This window comes from Chelonia mydas, chromosome 1, assembly GCF_015237465.2.
Source record: "Chelonia mydas isolate rCheMyd1 chromosome 1, rCheMyd1.pri.v2, whole genome shotgun sequence".
Taxonomy (NCBI): Eukaryota; Metazoa; Chordata; order Testudines; family Cheloniidae; genus Chelonia; species Chelonia mydas.
The window spans coordinates 203,590,632-203,606,851 of record NC_057849.1 but is presented as its reverse complement, the minus strand read 5'-3'; the positions used below and the strand labels follow the sequence as shown (position 1 = coordinate 203,606,851).

The window sequence follows — 16,220 nt, the reverse complement described above, 5'->3', positions numbered from 1 at the left end:
CAAAAAACCTCCAGTTAGAGGTAAGTAACCTCCTCTTGCCATTGAGAATGTTGAAATGCCAGTAGTGATCCTGGGCGACCCAGCCTACCCCTTGGTCCCCTGGCTCATGAAGCTGTACACTGGTCACCTTGACAGCACCAAGAAACGATTTAACTACCAGCTCAGCAGGCGAAGAATGACAGTTGAATGTGCTTTTGTAGCTTTAAGGGATGCTGGCATTGTTTACTCACAAGATTGGATCTCAATGAAAAAAATATCCCAATGGTTAAAGCTGCCTGCTGTGTCCTGCATAATATCTGTGAAGCAAAGGGGGGGAAATTGCTGCCGGGGTGGAGCGCAGAGGTGGAGTTGCTGTCTGCTGAGTTTGAACAGCCAGACACAAGGGCTATAAGAAGAGCTCAATATGGAGCTATACAGCTCAGGGAAGCTTTGAAAGAGAAGTTTAATAGCAAGCCACAGTAATGCGTTGAGGTGTGCTCTACCTGGCCCTACTGTTTTGAATTAAGAATTGTAGTTCTTGGTGTACATCTATAAATATGACACTGCCAATGCACCTTTTAATTTTGTGGTGCCTGGTGTACATTTATGATTATTCTACTGTGTTTTTGTCACTGATCCTATGAGTTATGTCACGTTGTACAATAGCAAGTTAGTCGGTGCTTTCAATATCACTAGGCACTCTGCAGAATATGTAGGGAACTAATAAAGATGAATTATTTTCCAACCAATAGAATTGTATTGAGTAACAAAAATGTTGCAAAAAATTCTGTGAATGTTAAAAGCAAATACATTAAAAACTTAATCGATTTATGAAACAGAGCTTAAGAAGGGGAAAGAACATTCATATCCATTTTAGCTATACTTACAGCAACTGTGGCTCTCCCAGGTCAGTGTATGTGAAGCTTTGGTTGTCCTTACTGTCCCATGGTGTAGAACAGTAGGGATAAGGATGTGGCTCCTGATGCTACATGGAATGTTGAGGGGGTTGTAGGGAGGTGCAAAATGGAGTCTCCATGGACTGCAAAGGGAGATGAGCCTGGGATTGTTGAGTCTGCAGCATCTGTGTTTGCTTCCAGAGAAGCCCCATTATGTCCTGTTACATCTCCCTTTCCTTTTCCTCCTGTGACTCCTGTCTGCTCTTTCGTTCTCCATAAATCTTCAGTATTCACCCTCCAAACCTTCTGCTCATGGTCTAATGCAGCACTAGTTTGCAGGATCTTGCTGAACATGTCATCCTGAGTCCTCTTCTTTCTCCTCCTTATCTGGCTCAAGCATTCTGCAAGTGTGGAGGGGGAACCTCTCAAGGCCCCAACGGCATCAGTTACAGATCAAAAACACAAAGGGACCATTGTTAGTAGATTTGCAATGGAAAATGAAAGTTAAGATTCAGAATTCCATTCCCTTGCTCTGCTAAAGCTTTAAACAAGACATGCTCATTGACACTTCTCCTTTGGAGTGTACACAGCACTACTCACACCACCAGCCATGGTGAGTATGGCCTGTCAGGAGCAAGGGAAATTAGAAGGAAATTTCCCACTTGCATGAAACTGTGAGTATAGGGAAATGGCACTGCATACTAGCACCATGTTCTAGAGACAGTGCTGATTTTAGCTGATATCTCTTCCTGAGGGTGAGAGAGGCACAGAGAGCACAGCTGCTACTAGCGTCCTGAAGCTGCATGGGCCTGAATGCTGCTAATCTGTTTACTACAATAGTGCCTGATGAAGTTATCAACACCTGGCATGGGAAAACATCCTACTGCAGGGGAAGAAATAAGGCTGCCATTCCTAGAAACCTTCCTGAAGAGTACTGCAGGGAACCCCCATGAACGTTTTATTGAGATCTCTCAGGAGGATTCAAGGGACATCCCTGAGTACATAAACTTATCCACGTGCCCCTCCCCTCCCCTCCACCCCCCATCTAGCTCTACAGGGGAATGGAAAGCAGATAACTCTACCTCTTGTTGTACTGCTACCTGCTCTAGTATGAGTAAATTAATTAGAAGTCAATAGCTGTGTCATGTGAAGTTGGGAGGCCCCACCAGTACATCATTGTAATGGGAAATACATTTACACACTTACCCAAGGTTCCTCCCCCTGCATTGGGCTCACCCCGATCAACTGCCAGGCCTGACTGGACTGCAGTAGAGTCTCAAACTGATCCTGTCTAGACTCCCTGGTTACATGCTTTCTATACTCCTCCTATTCCTTCTTGTCCTCGGAGGTATCCACAGTGGTGTGTAGGGTGGTGGTGGTGTCTCTGCCAAGTATGGCATGTAGCTCTTTGTAAAAGCAGCAAGCCTGTGGCTTGACACCGGATCCACTGTTGGCTCCCTGGATTTCACACAGCGCTGCTGCTGATCCCCATCTTACCCTTTCTCCTGCATCCCCAGTGCAAACTGCTCATAGATGTCCACATGTCTATGGCTGGTTTGTAGCTGTGCCTGCACAGTCTGTTCTGCCCACACACCCAAGAGATCCAAAATCTCCTGTCTACTCCAGGCTGGAGCACATCTTCAGTATGTAGCCAGCATGGTTGACGGGGCAGTTGCACACAACAGTGGAGAGTTGCTAGGTGTGTTCACCAAGCTGGACAATTAGGAAAAAATATTTAAAAAATTCTTGGGGTTTTAAATTGGGAGGGTTCTTCCAGTCTGCATGACCCATGGGCAGTGGAGTTCACAATTGTGAGCAGAGCAGTCAGTGTCGGGCATTGTGGGACAGCTGCTGGAGGACTGTTAGGGTCAACATAGGTAACACAGTGTCTACACTTGCACTGCATCAACCATGGCCCAGTGCTGCTTGGGGAGGTGGTGTTACTGTGTCACTGTAGCGGGATGCTTAGATCAGCTGGGGACAAATTTAAGTGTAGAAACATGCACAACTAAGTCAACGCAAGGCGGCTTAGGTCTACATAATTTTTAGTGTAGAACAGACATCAGACTCCCTTAGACCTGCTTATATCTACCAATTTATGAGTTTAAGGGAATGAAATTGATAATTTGTTCATCAGGAACCTGGAAGAAGGTATAAAAAGTTATCAATGAAAGTAAGAGATTATTTACTTTACCTAAGGGCTTTTCTACCTTGGACATTAGTGTTTGGCAGGTCAGGGTGTGGCAAACTCACTTGCCATGCATTAAAGTCCCACATGGACACTACTCATCATTGTGGATCTCCACAGATCATCCAGTCCCACAGAGTCCTTTGGAGCCAACACAAGATATTGTTCCAGGTCCAAAGTCTGATATCTCTCCTAGGAGGAAGAGAAATTGTTCTCCTTCCTCCCCTAGTCCTCCAAGGAAAAGGTTTCATAAGATGGACAGGAGCCATTCCAGGGCTTAGAGAAATTACTCCTCTTCTTCTAAGAGGGGCAAAGATCAGCACCGTGATTTCTCAGGTATGCAGGAAAAACCTGGGCCATCTAACCACTTTTTGGTATCAAGATGAGATCAGTTGGACACTGTACCATCAACTCTGCTACCATATGTGGGACACCTGTTGAGTTTGGTACCAATGACATTGTCATCAGCACTGACTGTTTTTATGCAAATGCTGTACTAGGAAGCACTGGAACATAAGAATGGCCCTACTGGGTCAGACCAAATGTTTATCTAGCCCAATATCCTGTCTTCTGACAGTGGCCAGTGCCAGGTGCCCCAGAGGGAATGAACAGAATAGGTAATGATCAAGTGATCCATCCCCTGTTGCTCATTCCCAGCTTCTGGCAAACAAAGAGTAGGGACACCATTCCTGCCCATCCTGGCTAATAGCCATTGATGGACCCATAGGCGCTGACTTCCCCTCTGCCCCGTAGGTACTTGACACCCCGTCCCGCCCACCCCTGTACCACCCTCAGCCCGCCCCAATTCCACCCCTTCCCCCAAGTTCCCGCCCCTGCCCCCAAGCGTGTTGCATCCCCACTCCTCCCCCTCCCTCCCGGAAAGTCCTAAGTGCTGCCAAACAGCTGTTAGGCAGCGGGTGGGAAGCGCTGGGAGGGGGAGGAGCGGGGACATGGCACGCTCGGGGAAGGAGGAAGCGAGGAGAGGGTGGGGGCGGAGGGAGCTTGTGCGTGGTGGGTGCGGAGCACCTGCTAATTTTTCCCCATGGGTGCTCCAGCGCTGCAGCACCCATAGAGTTGGCGCCTATGGATGGACCTATCCTCCATGAATTTATCTAGTTCTTTTTTTAACCCTGTTATGGTCTTGGCCTTCACAACATCCTCTGGCAAGGAGTTCCACAGGTTGACTGTGCGTTGTCTGAGGAAATACTTCCTTTCATTTGTTTTAAACCTGCTGCCTATTAATGTAATTTGGTGACCCCTAGTTCTTGTGTTATGAGAAGTAGTAAACAACACTTCCTTATCTACTTTCTCTACACCAGTCATAATTTTATAGACCTCAATCATATCTCTCCTTAACTATCTCTTTTCCAAGCTGAAAAGTCCCAGTCTTATTAATCTCTCCTCATACAGAAGCCGTTCCATACCCCTAATCATTTCTGTTGTCCTTTTCTGAACCTTTTCCAATTCCAGTATATCTTTGGATTTGCTCTTCCTCTCTGTTCCTGGCTCTCCAATAATTCAAGAGCATTCAGATGCCAAGAGTTTTTCTTCTGTGTCCTCAGCACCATGTGGACTGGTCACAGAGAGCAACCCTAGGCACGTGCTCACTGTGCCTAATTAGAAATCTGGCCCTGCTGCCCAGCACTCTGGGGCTGGGGGCACTGGGGCAGCCCGGGGCTGGGGGAATGGCAGCCATGGTGGCGTGCTCTGGGCTCTGGCAGGGGAGGGGAGTGAAAGAGGCAGGGCCTTGGGCAGAAGGGGAGAGACTGAGGGCTAGTCTTCCCCAATGGAAACACACCGCCCCTGAGGAAAGGGATTCTACTCATGGTATTTCCTGATCCCCAAGTCCAAGAGAGGGATGAGACCTATTCTTGACCTTTGAGGTCTCAACAAGAACATCAAATACATGAGATTCCACATAGTTACTCTAGCTAACATTCTCCCCGCTTTGAATCAGGACAACTGGTTTGCTGCTATCAGTCTTCAGGACACCCACTTCCTTGTGACAATTTTCCCAAGCCACAGGAAGTATCTGAGATTTGTAGTCTCAGGTCAGCATTACCAATACACAGTGCTCCCCTTTGACCTGTCATCAGCTCCATGTATTTTTACCAAGTGCATGACTGTAGTAGCAGCATATCTCAGGCATAGAGGAATATGTCTTTCCTCTCCCGGACAATTGGTTACTAAGGGGCAAGTCCTTTGTCGTATCCAGTTCTCTTCTGTAGTCTGGGTCTGATTTTAAACAAATGGATGTCAACTTTAGTGCCATCACAAAAAATCAAATTCATAGGGCCCTGCTAGGCTCTACAAGTTTGAGGGCATTTTTGCTGAATGAATGATTTCAAGCAGTTCGTCGCCTGTGTCTGTCTCTTCACTCTCACCCTTCAGCTACAATCTGTGTATGCCTGAAGTTGCTAGGTCATATGGCCGCATGCACTTATGTAGTCCAGTATGTGAGATTGCACCTTCGTTCTCTTAAGGGCTGGTTGAAGTTGGTATATCCCAAATTGAATGGCCTGGAGTGGTGGATGGATCAGATCTATGTCTGCGAAGGGGTTCCCTTTGCCCGTCCTCCACTGATCAGTTACTGATGCTTCCACAGGAGGTTGGGGAGCGCATCTGAGGACACTGAAAATTCAAGGTTTGTGAGAACAAGAGGCTTGCCTTCATAACAATGTCCTGGAGCTTTGAGCCATTTACAATGTGTGCAGGCTTTTCAGGTGCAGATCAAGGCTATGGCATTGCATATACTCACCAACACTCCTGCAATGTGAACAAACAGGGAGGATCCTGCTCCAACCAGCTTTGACAGGAGGCAGTCTTGGCAGTTTTGTATCAAGAAGAACAGAATTCCACCAGCTGCTCACTTACTGGGGGTCCAGAATCACTTGGTCGATCATCTCATGTTGGGATTCCCTCTGAGACCTTTTCACTCAGCTTATCCAGAATACCTTGTCCAGTTCTGGAAGACCATTTCGTCCAGTTCTCTGGGATCCAAAACACCCAGTTTGACTCTTGATTTCATCATTCGGGTTCCTTTATTTGGCATACAGCAAAGCTATCTGAGTTGATCAGACTCAAGCGTAGGATATAGCGCATATAACACATCTGAAGTTACACAGGCCTCTTCCTTTATGTATATTTACACATTGCATTGCATTTGCTGTACATTAAATCACACATTTTTGGATTGGCTTGGTTACTTTGCAGGAACCAATCTCTGTACAGCATGCTCTGTCCGTGTACTGGTCATGTCGAACCTGATCTTTACCTTTCAGGCTTATCTTGTCCATAGTCCCTAGCATCAGGCTGTTGCTGCTTATCTTAGATAGCACAGGCATCCTGACATGAGCATACTATTTTTCAAGCCCCTATTTACAACTTAACTTTCCATTCACCTTCCCAAGAAATGAGGCAAGTTACTTGTCCACTAAGAAATGAAGCAAGTTACTTGTGTCAAGCCAGGCCTACACCGCAGCAGGAATTTCTCCCAGAATCACTAGTGGTCTCTGAAGAGCGGTGTGCTGTGAACCATCTTCAGAGAATGAGGCATTCCAACTATCAACCTGTTCGCAACAAACAACAAGAATTGCCATCAATTTTGCTCTTGAGTGGGTCGCAGTCCAGGTTCCTTAAACAACACCTTCCATCCAAATTGGGGATTGGAACTGATGTATTCCTTCCCTCCAATCCCATTCATTTCTCGGGTTATTCTCAAACTGAAGCTGCCACATGGATTCACCAAGGGCAACTCATGCCTTCCATGATGAGATAACTGGCTCTGTGGATGAGGAGAAATCAGTGGATGTGTTATTCCTTGACTTTAGCAAAGCTTTTGATACGGTCTCCCACAGTATTCTTGCCAGCAAGTTAAAGAAGTATGGGCTGGATGAATGGACTACAAGGTGGATAGAAAGCTGGCTAGATTGTCGGGCTCAACGGGTAGTGATCAATGGCTCCATGTCTAGTTGGCAGCCAGTGTCAAGTGGAGTGCCCCAAGAGTCGGTCCTGGGGCTGGTTTTGTTCAATATCTTCATTAATGATCTGTTTCAGAGTAACAGCCGTGTTAGTCTGTATTTGCAAAAAGAAAAGGAGTACTTGTGGCACCTTAGAGACTAACCAATTTATTTGAGCATAAGCTTTCGTGAGCTACAGCTCACTTCATCGAATGCATACTGTGGAAAGTACAGAAGACGTTTTTATGGTTTGTGTGTATAAAAACGTCTTCTGTACTTTCCACAGTATGCATCCGATGAAGTGAGCTGTAGCTCACGAAAGCTTATGCTCAAATAAATTGGTTAGTCTCTAAGGTGCCACAAGTACTCCTTTTCTTTTATTAATGATCTGGAGGGTGGCGTGGATTGCATCCTCAGCAAGTTTGCAGATGACACCAAACTGGGAGGAGTGGTAGATGCGCTGGAGGATAGGGATAAGATACAGGGGGACCTAAGACAGATTAGGGGGTTGGGCCAAAAGAAGGCCCGGCTTGACAAAGCCCTGGCTGGGATGATTTAGTTGGGGTTGGTCCTGCTTTGAGCAGGGGGCTGGACTACATGACCTCCTGAGGTCCATTCCAACCCTGATATTCTATGATTCTGTGATCTCAACCTGCACTTTCTCAATTGGTTTCACAAGAGCCTATTCATTCTGGAGAAGTTTCAAAAGAGGACCTTCCTCAAGCTGGAGACACGGTTGGAACAACAGCTATATCATCCTCATTCCCAGATCAGGCTGTGATTCCCTCTGCCTCATTTCACCCAGATGATTTTTTAAAATATCAAATTTTGATCAGAAGAGTGGTTGAGCCATTACAGGTTTCCCTGGAGGAGGTTGAGGAATTCTTACATAAATTTGTCAATATACTTCATTCGACCATGCCAGGGGTAGATAGCACTCCCGATTAATGAAGCTCTCATGGATCCTGCCAGGAATTTATGGCACACATCCAGAATAGCTGTCCCCACATCAAAGAAGGTGGACAAGTAATAACAATGCCCCATCTGCAGGAGCAGATAACTGGCTTTTTAGTATATGTTTCAGCTAATGAGAACTGAAACAACAACACAGAATAACTCAAAGAGAACACAAACCAAATCATCTTGATTTATTTAGTCAGAAATACTATTCTTCAGCAAAACTTCAGTGTAGGATCTCAAACTACCAATCTCTGGTGATCCATTATGATTTTATGAACTATTACAAGTTTTCTTCTTTTGTTGACAAGCTACCTCCAGATAATAGGGAGGAGTTTTCAGCTTTATTTTCAGAAGGACAACTAGTTGTGAGAATGTCTGTCTGAGTGGCACTTGATGTGATCAACACTGCTTCTAGACCTGTGGCCATATTGGTGTTCATGAGAAGGGCATCCTAGCTTCCAAATTCCATTTTCTATTTGTAGTGCAGTCATGGACATCCCTTTTCAATTCCCAGATCTTTTTAGCTTAAAAACTGGTGATGACCTTCATTCTTTGAAGGATTCTTGTGTTATGCTGCGATTTCTTGGGGTATACACACATCTGCCCTTAAAAGAAAAGAGGGTTCATCGCTGTGACATAACAGGGATTTTCCCTTGTTATGTTGTATGTGAGTCTTACTGTTTTTGCATGAATGCATCCGATGAAGTGAGCTGTAGCTCACGAAAGCTTATGCTCAAATAAATTTGTTAGTCTCTAAGGTGCTACAAGAACTCCTTTGGGTATAAGGGTTTGTGACTTTTGCAGGGGTTGCTCCAGCTGCCTGCACGGAAGCTATGGCCACCCCTTCGTAACCTCAGACCCAGGAGGGGGATGTGACCAGGTGATTGTTGGCCCGGGAAGCGAGACAAAGGCTGGAGGAGGAGCAACAGGCAGGGCAGGGGCCAGGCAGCTGGAAATGAGTCAGTCTCGGCTGGCTTGGGGCACAGGGGGAGGACCAGAGCCCTGGCCCTGGGCTCTCCTCCCCGCAAGATGGACTTGGCTGAAAGTCACTGATTTCTGTGCTAACAAGTTCTGTCCCACGCTGTGTTCCTGTTGACTAATAAACCTTCTGTTTTACTGGCTGGCTGAGAGTCACGTCTGACTGTGGAGTTGGGGTGCAGGGCCCTCTGGCTTCCCCAGGAGCCCTGCCCAGGCGGACTCACTGCAGGAAGTGCACGGTGTGGAAGGGGATGCTGAATGCTCCGAGGTCAGACCCAGGAAGGTCGAAGCTGTGTAAGCTTCTTGCCCTGGAGACAGTATGCTCAGAGAGAGGAGGCATGCTCCCCCAGAGTCCTGACTGGTTTTGTAGGGAGTAGTTCCAGAGCATCGCCTCGGTGGCTCCGTGACAACTGGTGGTAGCCGTGGGATAAACTGCACCCCATGGACAGAGCATCCTGCAGTAAGTGACTGGGGAGCAGTAAAATGAAGGGGGATTAGCGAGAGATGGACGTGCTGAAGTCTCTGAGAGGTGCAGTTCCAGGAGATGGAGGAGCCTATGGCTTAACCCCGAGAGAGGGTGGACCCCCGAGAAGGGCTCTCGCACTGAAGGGGTTCCTCCTGGGAATCTTGGGGAGCTGAGAGAGCACAGGCCTGTGAGTCCATGACCACTAGGGAACAGCATGGAGATGGCCTATAACCGACTCTTAAGAAGGACATTGTAGAGCTGCACACAGAGAGAGGGCTGCACATTGGAAAGTTCACTAAAGCACAGCTGATTGCTCAGTTGGAAGAGGAGCCAGTTCCTGACCCAGCTGGAGCCACGAGAGAGGCTGGGAGCAGCCAGGCAGCCCCAGGGCCCGCATCAGTTCCTGACTCAGCTGGGGTCGCAAGAGACACTGGGAGCAGCCGGGTGTCCCAGAGACCCATGTCCCCAACCAGCAGGGGGTCTTCACCGGGTTCCCTTTTCGTGGATCTGAGATGGATGGAATTGGAGCTGAGATCAAAGGAGTCAGAGGACCATGAAAGACAGGAAAGGCATGAAGCAGAACAGCAGGAGAGATAGAGGCAGCATGACTGGCGATGGCTGAGCTGAGAGGCAGAAGGACCCGCCCAGGGGTGAGTAAGGATGGACCCCGGCGTGCCAGTTCTGCAGGGAACCTTGACACTAAATTGCTGTCCCAGGTTAAGGAGGGGTGAGATATAGATGCCTGTCTCATGGCCCTTGGGAAGGCTGGCAATTGGAACCAGGCTGGCCCTGCAGAAAGACTCTGGTGTCTAGCCCCCTTCCTGGGTCCCAAGGTCATAAAGCTGTTTAGCCAGATAGGCGGGGTGGCAGACTGGCTCTCACTCCTGGCCCCAGCACATATGTCTGCGTAGACTCTCCTAGGCTCAGGCCCCTTGGACCCCCCAGTGGGAGCGGAAGGTGGTGGTCAATGGGGAGACATTCCTGGGCTGGCGAGACCCTGGGACAGAGAGAACTATTGTCAGGCCCCGGGTGGTACAACCTCCCCAGATGCTGAGGGGCTGTGTGACCTGAGTGAAGGTCCCAGGGATGAAGCCCCTCGTCCTGCCTATGGCCCAGATCCCTGTGCAGATGTAACCCACACACCTTCTGGGTGTGGTGTTCTGTCCCATCTAATGGCACCGAGACCACTTAGAGAGAAAGATAAAATGAGTCTGCTCTACAGCCTTAGCTAACAGCCAGGTGGCTTTTAGCTCGTGCAGTAGAGGCTCATGCACTAAGCTCCAGAGATCCCCGGTTTGATCCTGCCTGCTGACGACCGGGGTCTATCAGCATTACACAGACACAGGAGGGGTTGGGCTGGCTGGTAGTTGGGGTTCTCCAAGATATCGGCTGTGACTTCCTGTTGGGGGATGGCTGTGTCTCTTTGGGACAGGATCCAGGCCCTGCTCCTGTAACAGCCGAGGAATTGAATTTGAATCCAGGGAACCAACCGGCTGAGACTGAAGCGGTCAGTGAAAATGCAAATGACCTGGCTGGCAGCGGGGAGGATCTGTTAAACTCAGAATATCTGCTTGTCTATAACCAGAGCCCTGGAGCTGAGTGGGACGGATACTTCCCATACTCCTGCACATGGGGGAGGTGGCTCACGGTGGCTCTGATTCTGTGAGCAAAGCAGTGGGCTCGCTGCCTGCCCTTACTGGCACACCAGGGGCAAAGCTGAGCCCAGGAGGATCAGAGACCACAGCTGAGTGTAGGGAACCACAGCCAGGGCGGGACAGCTGCCAGCCAGGGCTGCAAAAGGCCAGGGACAAGGGTAAAGCAGCCTTGAGACACCTGCCCGTCATAGAGGAGCCTTTTCAGAAGGTGGCCCTGGACTTGGTGAGGGATGAATGGGAGGGGAAGGCCTCCCCTACTGGAGAATCAGTGGTGGAGTATGTACTGACTTTTTGGGAAAAGCTCGCTGAGCTCATGGGTCTGGCCAGAGAGAACCTAGCCAGGGCCCAGGGGAGTCAGAAGATCTGGTACAACTGTTCAGCCTATGGCACCGGCGACCAGGTGATGGTTCTCACCCCAGTGAGGAAGAATAAGCTGCCTGGGATGGGCCCTTCAAAGTCATCAAGCGGCTGAATGAGGAGAACAATGTGGTGGAACCGCCCAACTGGACTCACAGCCACTGAGGGGACCAGGTCAACATGATGGATTCATACTGTGACAGGGAGAGGCTAGTACTGGCTGTGTGTGGCCAGTGGGAGAAGGGGGAAGATCCCTGGTGGGTCTCTTCCCTGAGACAGGAACTGGCCCCTGGCTGGAATCAATTCCCCTCTCTGACCAGCTAACCCCTGCCCAGCAGGCAGAGATCAGAGAGATGCTGTATTCGTACCAAAAGCTGTTTTCCAACCAGCCTGGGCTCACTAACCGAGCTGTCCACTGGGCGGAGACGGGAGCTGGCCCTCCCATCAGGTGTTCCCCATTCAGAGTAACTGGGAACACAGCCCAGGCCCTGGAGGGAGAGGTCAGAGACATACTGACTTTAGGGGTGATCCAGCCATATACCAGCTCCGGGGGCCCCTCCCGTGATGTTGGTCCCCAGAAAAGATGGGTCAATCTGATTCTGTGTGGCCTATCAGAATCTCAGTGCCATCACCCATGTCTTGTGCCTGCCCATACCTAGGCCTGTTGAGATCCTAGACAAGTTTGTGGGGACTGAGTACCCCATGACCAGGGATGTCACCAAAGGCTACTGGCAGATGCCTTTGGATCCAGATGCCAGGTTGAAACCTGCTTTTGTCACCCCTTTGGGGCTGTACAAGTCTCTGGTCCTACCTTTCGGGTTCAAGGAGGTGCCGGTCACCTACCAGCGCCAGGTGGATCAGCTACTGAGGGGGATGGAGAATTTTACCTTAGCGTACATTGATGATATTTGTGCCATTATCCAGACCTGGGAGGACCATGTGTCCTAGGTGAAGAGAGGGCTGAGTCATCTCCAGGATGCAGGCCTGACTGTAAAAGCTGGGACATGCAAGGTGGGGAAGGCAGAGGTGTCGTACCTGGGCCACAAGGTGGGGAGCGGCTGCCTAAAGCCAGAGCCAGCCAAGGTGGGGGCGATCAGAGACTGGCCTGCTCCCCAGACTAAGAAACAGGCCGAGGCCTTTATTCGGACGGTGGGGCACTACCACAGGTTTGTGCCCCACTTTAGCTCTGTGTCAACTCCTATCACTGAGCTATGCAAGAAGGGTAAGCCAGACAAGCTGGTCTAGACTGGGCAGTGCCAGAGGTCTCTCTGCATGCTGAAGGAGGATCTGGTCAAGGGCCCGGTGTTGGGAAATCCAGACTTTCACAAGTGGTGTTTACCAATGCACCAGACATAGGGTAGGGCGCGGTGCAGAGGCAGGCCAGTGCAAAGGGGGAGAGAAACCCCATCAAGTACCTGAGCAGGAAACTGCTGCCCCGGGAGCAGGGTTATGCAGCCATAGAGAAGGAATGCCTGACCATGGAGTGGGCTCTTAAAAGGCTGCAGCTGGATGTATTTGGGTGGTACTTCACTGTGTATCTGAACCACTCACCCTGCCATGGCTGCACCAGATGAGAGGGGCCAATGCCAAGCTCCTGAGGTGGAGTATGTCCTTCCAGGATTATGAGATGGAGGTGGTCCATGTGTTCCCCAGACTCCTGACTGGCTTCTTAGGGAGTAGTTCCAGAGCATTGCCCTGGTGACTCCATGACAATCACCTACTTATTAAAGACTGAGATCTGTGCCAAGTGCATTCTATTACAAAAGAGGAGTAGGGCCTCCCAGAAAGAGGCAGGATTTTCAGAAAAAGAGACTTTCTACATTAGTAACCCATACTCTCAGATTACATCAGCTCATAAACAACCATTTTGACAGGTTTGCAAGAATTGCAGTGCCACTTTTTAGGATCTAGACTTTTGCATCCTTACTTTCAGAAATCAGCTGAACTTCTTCCAAAATATATGGGCTTCAATTACACCAGACCACTGGGTACTAGAAATAGTATCAGTCAGATACTCAATCCAGTTTGAACTAAAAATCAGCAAAGAAAAGTCCAGACTGACACCAATACAAAGAATAGAATTTACAGGAGTTGTTATAGATTCTATCACAGCCAGAGCATATCTGCCTCAGGACATATTCAAGAACATGTCCACTGTCATATCGCAGATTCAGTCAAATCCAAACACCAAAGTGATGAAATCTTCGTGGATTTATGGCACCTTCCTTGCATGCAGGTTTGGCTAAAATCAGTTTATATTCAGAGCAGGCATTGCTTAGCTATGCCTCCTTTAGTACCATGAAATGTACTAATGTCCCTAGGGTGGTGGGAAGATTCCAAATGTGTGTGAAAGAGGCTAGAGTTTGCACCACACCTTCCATCCAGAACTATAGTGACAGACGCTTCCCTCTGGGGGGCACACATGGATCATTGCCGTGTGCAAGGCCTTTGGACTCCAGACAAATATCAACTGCATATATATGTGTTGCAGCTTAGAGCAGTTCACAGAGCCTGTATTCCTTCCATGTATTCAAAGACAATCAAATTCAAATCATGACAGACAACGTGACTGCCATCTTCTATATAAACAGACAGGGAGGTGCAAGATCATCTTTGTTGTGTCAGGAGGAAGTTTGACTTTGGAACTGTTGTATCCGTTCTCAGATATCCTTTACTGTGGTTTGCTTCCCAGGTCTGTAGAATATCTTGGCAGACAGGCTGAGCAAACATTTTTCGTCCAACCATGGATAGGAGGTCAAGGACTTGGTCATACACAGTATCTTCAGGGATTTTTTTTGAGGAAAAAATGTTTTGTCTGAAAAATTTTACTGAGCACTAGTCCTATGACATTTGGATTCTGCGATAGAGAAGGAACTGAGTGGCAGCTGGGCCACTCCATTCTTTATGCTCTCAGTACAGAGCACAAGGACACTCAAGGCACATGCACAGCCCCAACAGAAACTATTGACCAAAAAACCATGCACATGTGCATGCGCACTACCAGGAGTGGAATATGTACATAGACGACACATTTCAAAGAACTCCAGTTACTGTACAGAGAAGTAGCCTCTCTTTCTGTGATCTAATGACAACGTAGTTATGAAAGCTCTAATTTCTAGTTGCTTCTTGTAGTGTCCAAAAAGGTTTTGCCATCTGATTATTACTTGGTGGCCTATATGAAATGAATATGGTAGCCTGAGTCAAGTCTTTAGTGAACAAGTGTCAAATCATGAAATCACCACCACAATTGTCACTAATTGGCCCTTTAGTTAGCAATCTCATCACAGAAGATGAACAACAAATGGCCCAAGGAAACTGAATACCCTCTTACTTCTAGACATGGGGCCCTCATGTTCAGGGCTGAGCAAACTGGGAAAGCAGGATGGAGAAGCTTCCACTTCTACGCATGCTCTACCTAGTCCATGCACAAATTAGAGGATGTCATATCTACAGAGTTGCCAGTCTGGCACCTTTCACCACCATTAATTTCAATAAAAAATTGTTTTAAAGGTTTGGATAATTTTATTACCATAACAGGATATTACCATAACATAATAATTTTGCTTACAGTGTATATGCTGAAATAAGGCTAATCAAACCTCATGCTTTTGGGTGGAAACTAACTACTGCAAAGTTGGGAAAGCATTAGCTCTTCTCTCCCTTCATCAAGCATTATGCGATTGCTAAAATAGAGGATAGGTATTTTCCTCCTTTCTGTAAAGAATCAGGTAGTAATCTCTTCTGGTGATGTGATTCTGGACTTGATGAATCAATGGAAAGTCCTGTGTTCTTATGATCTTCTGTAGAGTCAAGAATGTGATTGGGTGCTTTATCATTTATCGAAGCAGGGCCCTTTCCATACTGATAAGGCAAAGCTTGAAGGGATATATGTAGCTTTCTGGTGGGTGAGATAGAACGTGCCCACAACATGTGAATAACAAAAAGGAATAAAGTAAATAACAGAATAACAAATTGTGAAAATATCTAGAACTCTAGCATGTTTCTTCTGTGTTCAATTTCCAGTGCATATAGAAAAGAATGACAAACGTGGAGGAGACGGTCTGGCTGATCCTCTTGTAAACAAAGTAAGAAATTAGTTTCTTCACTTCAGAGGTGATTAGTGTAGTGAATGGAATAAACTATGGAGTGGGCTCTTAAAAGGCTGCAGCTGGATGTATTTGGGTGGTACTTCACTGTGTATCTGGACCACTTGCCCTGCCATGGCTGCACCAGATGAGAGGGGCCAATGCCAAGCTCCTGAGATGGAGTCTGTCCTTCCAGGATTACGAGATGGAGGTGGCTTGAAGGAGTATTAAGGACTGTACAAAGTGAATTCCTCTTGCTGGGGATTCTTGGTGAATCTCCATGTGGGTGTTAATTTTATTTAGGGCTGTCAAGCGATTAAAAAAATTAATCGTGATTAATCGCATTGTTAAACAGTAATGGAATACCATTTATTTAAATATTTTTGGGTGTTTTCTACATTTTCAAATATATTGATTACATTTACAACACAGAATCAAAAGTGTATAGTGCTCACTTTATATTTACTTTTAATTACAAATATTTTCACTGTAATAAACAAAAGCATGCTCCACACCTCATCCCTCTAAGATTTTGGAAGGCACTTCTGATTCTTAAACCTTGGGTCGAGTGCTGTAGCTATTTTTAGAAATCTCACATTGGTATCTTCTTTGCATTTTGTCAAATCTGCTGTGAAAGTTCTTAAAACAAACGTGCTGGGTCATCATCTGAGACTGCTATAATATGAAATATAGGGCA

The 16,220-nt window shown here is 47.5% G+C and overlaps 1 protein-coding gene across 5 annotated transcripts in view; it reads left to right on the top strand.

The window, feature by feature from the left end:
* The window catches only part of SPAG17 (sperm associated antigen 17), a 290,246-nt gene that overhangs the window by 150,337 nt on the left and 123,689 nt on the right, over positions 1-16,220 (top strand). For all 5 annotated transcript variants that reach the window (XM_043538771.1, XM_043538773.1, XM_043538772.1 and 2 more), the window contains exon 15: positions 15,462-15,523. In XM_043538771.1, the coding sequence (XP_043394706.1) occupies positions 15,462-15,523 (62 nt within the window). The remainder of the gene's footprint in view (positions 1-15,461; positions 15,524-16,220) is intronic.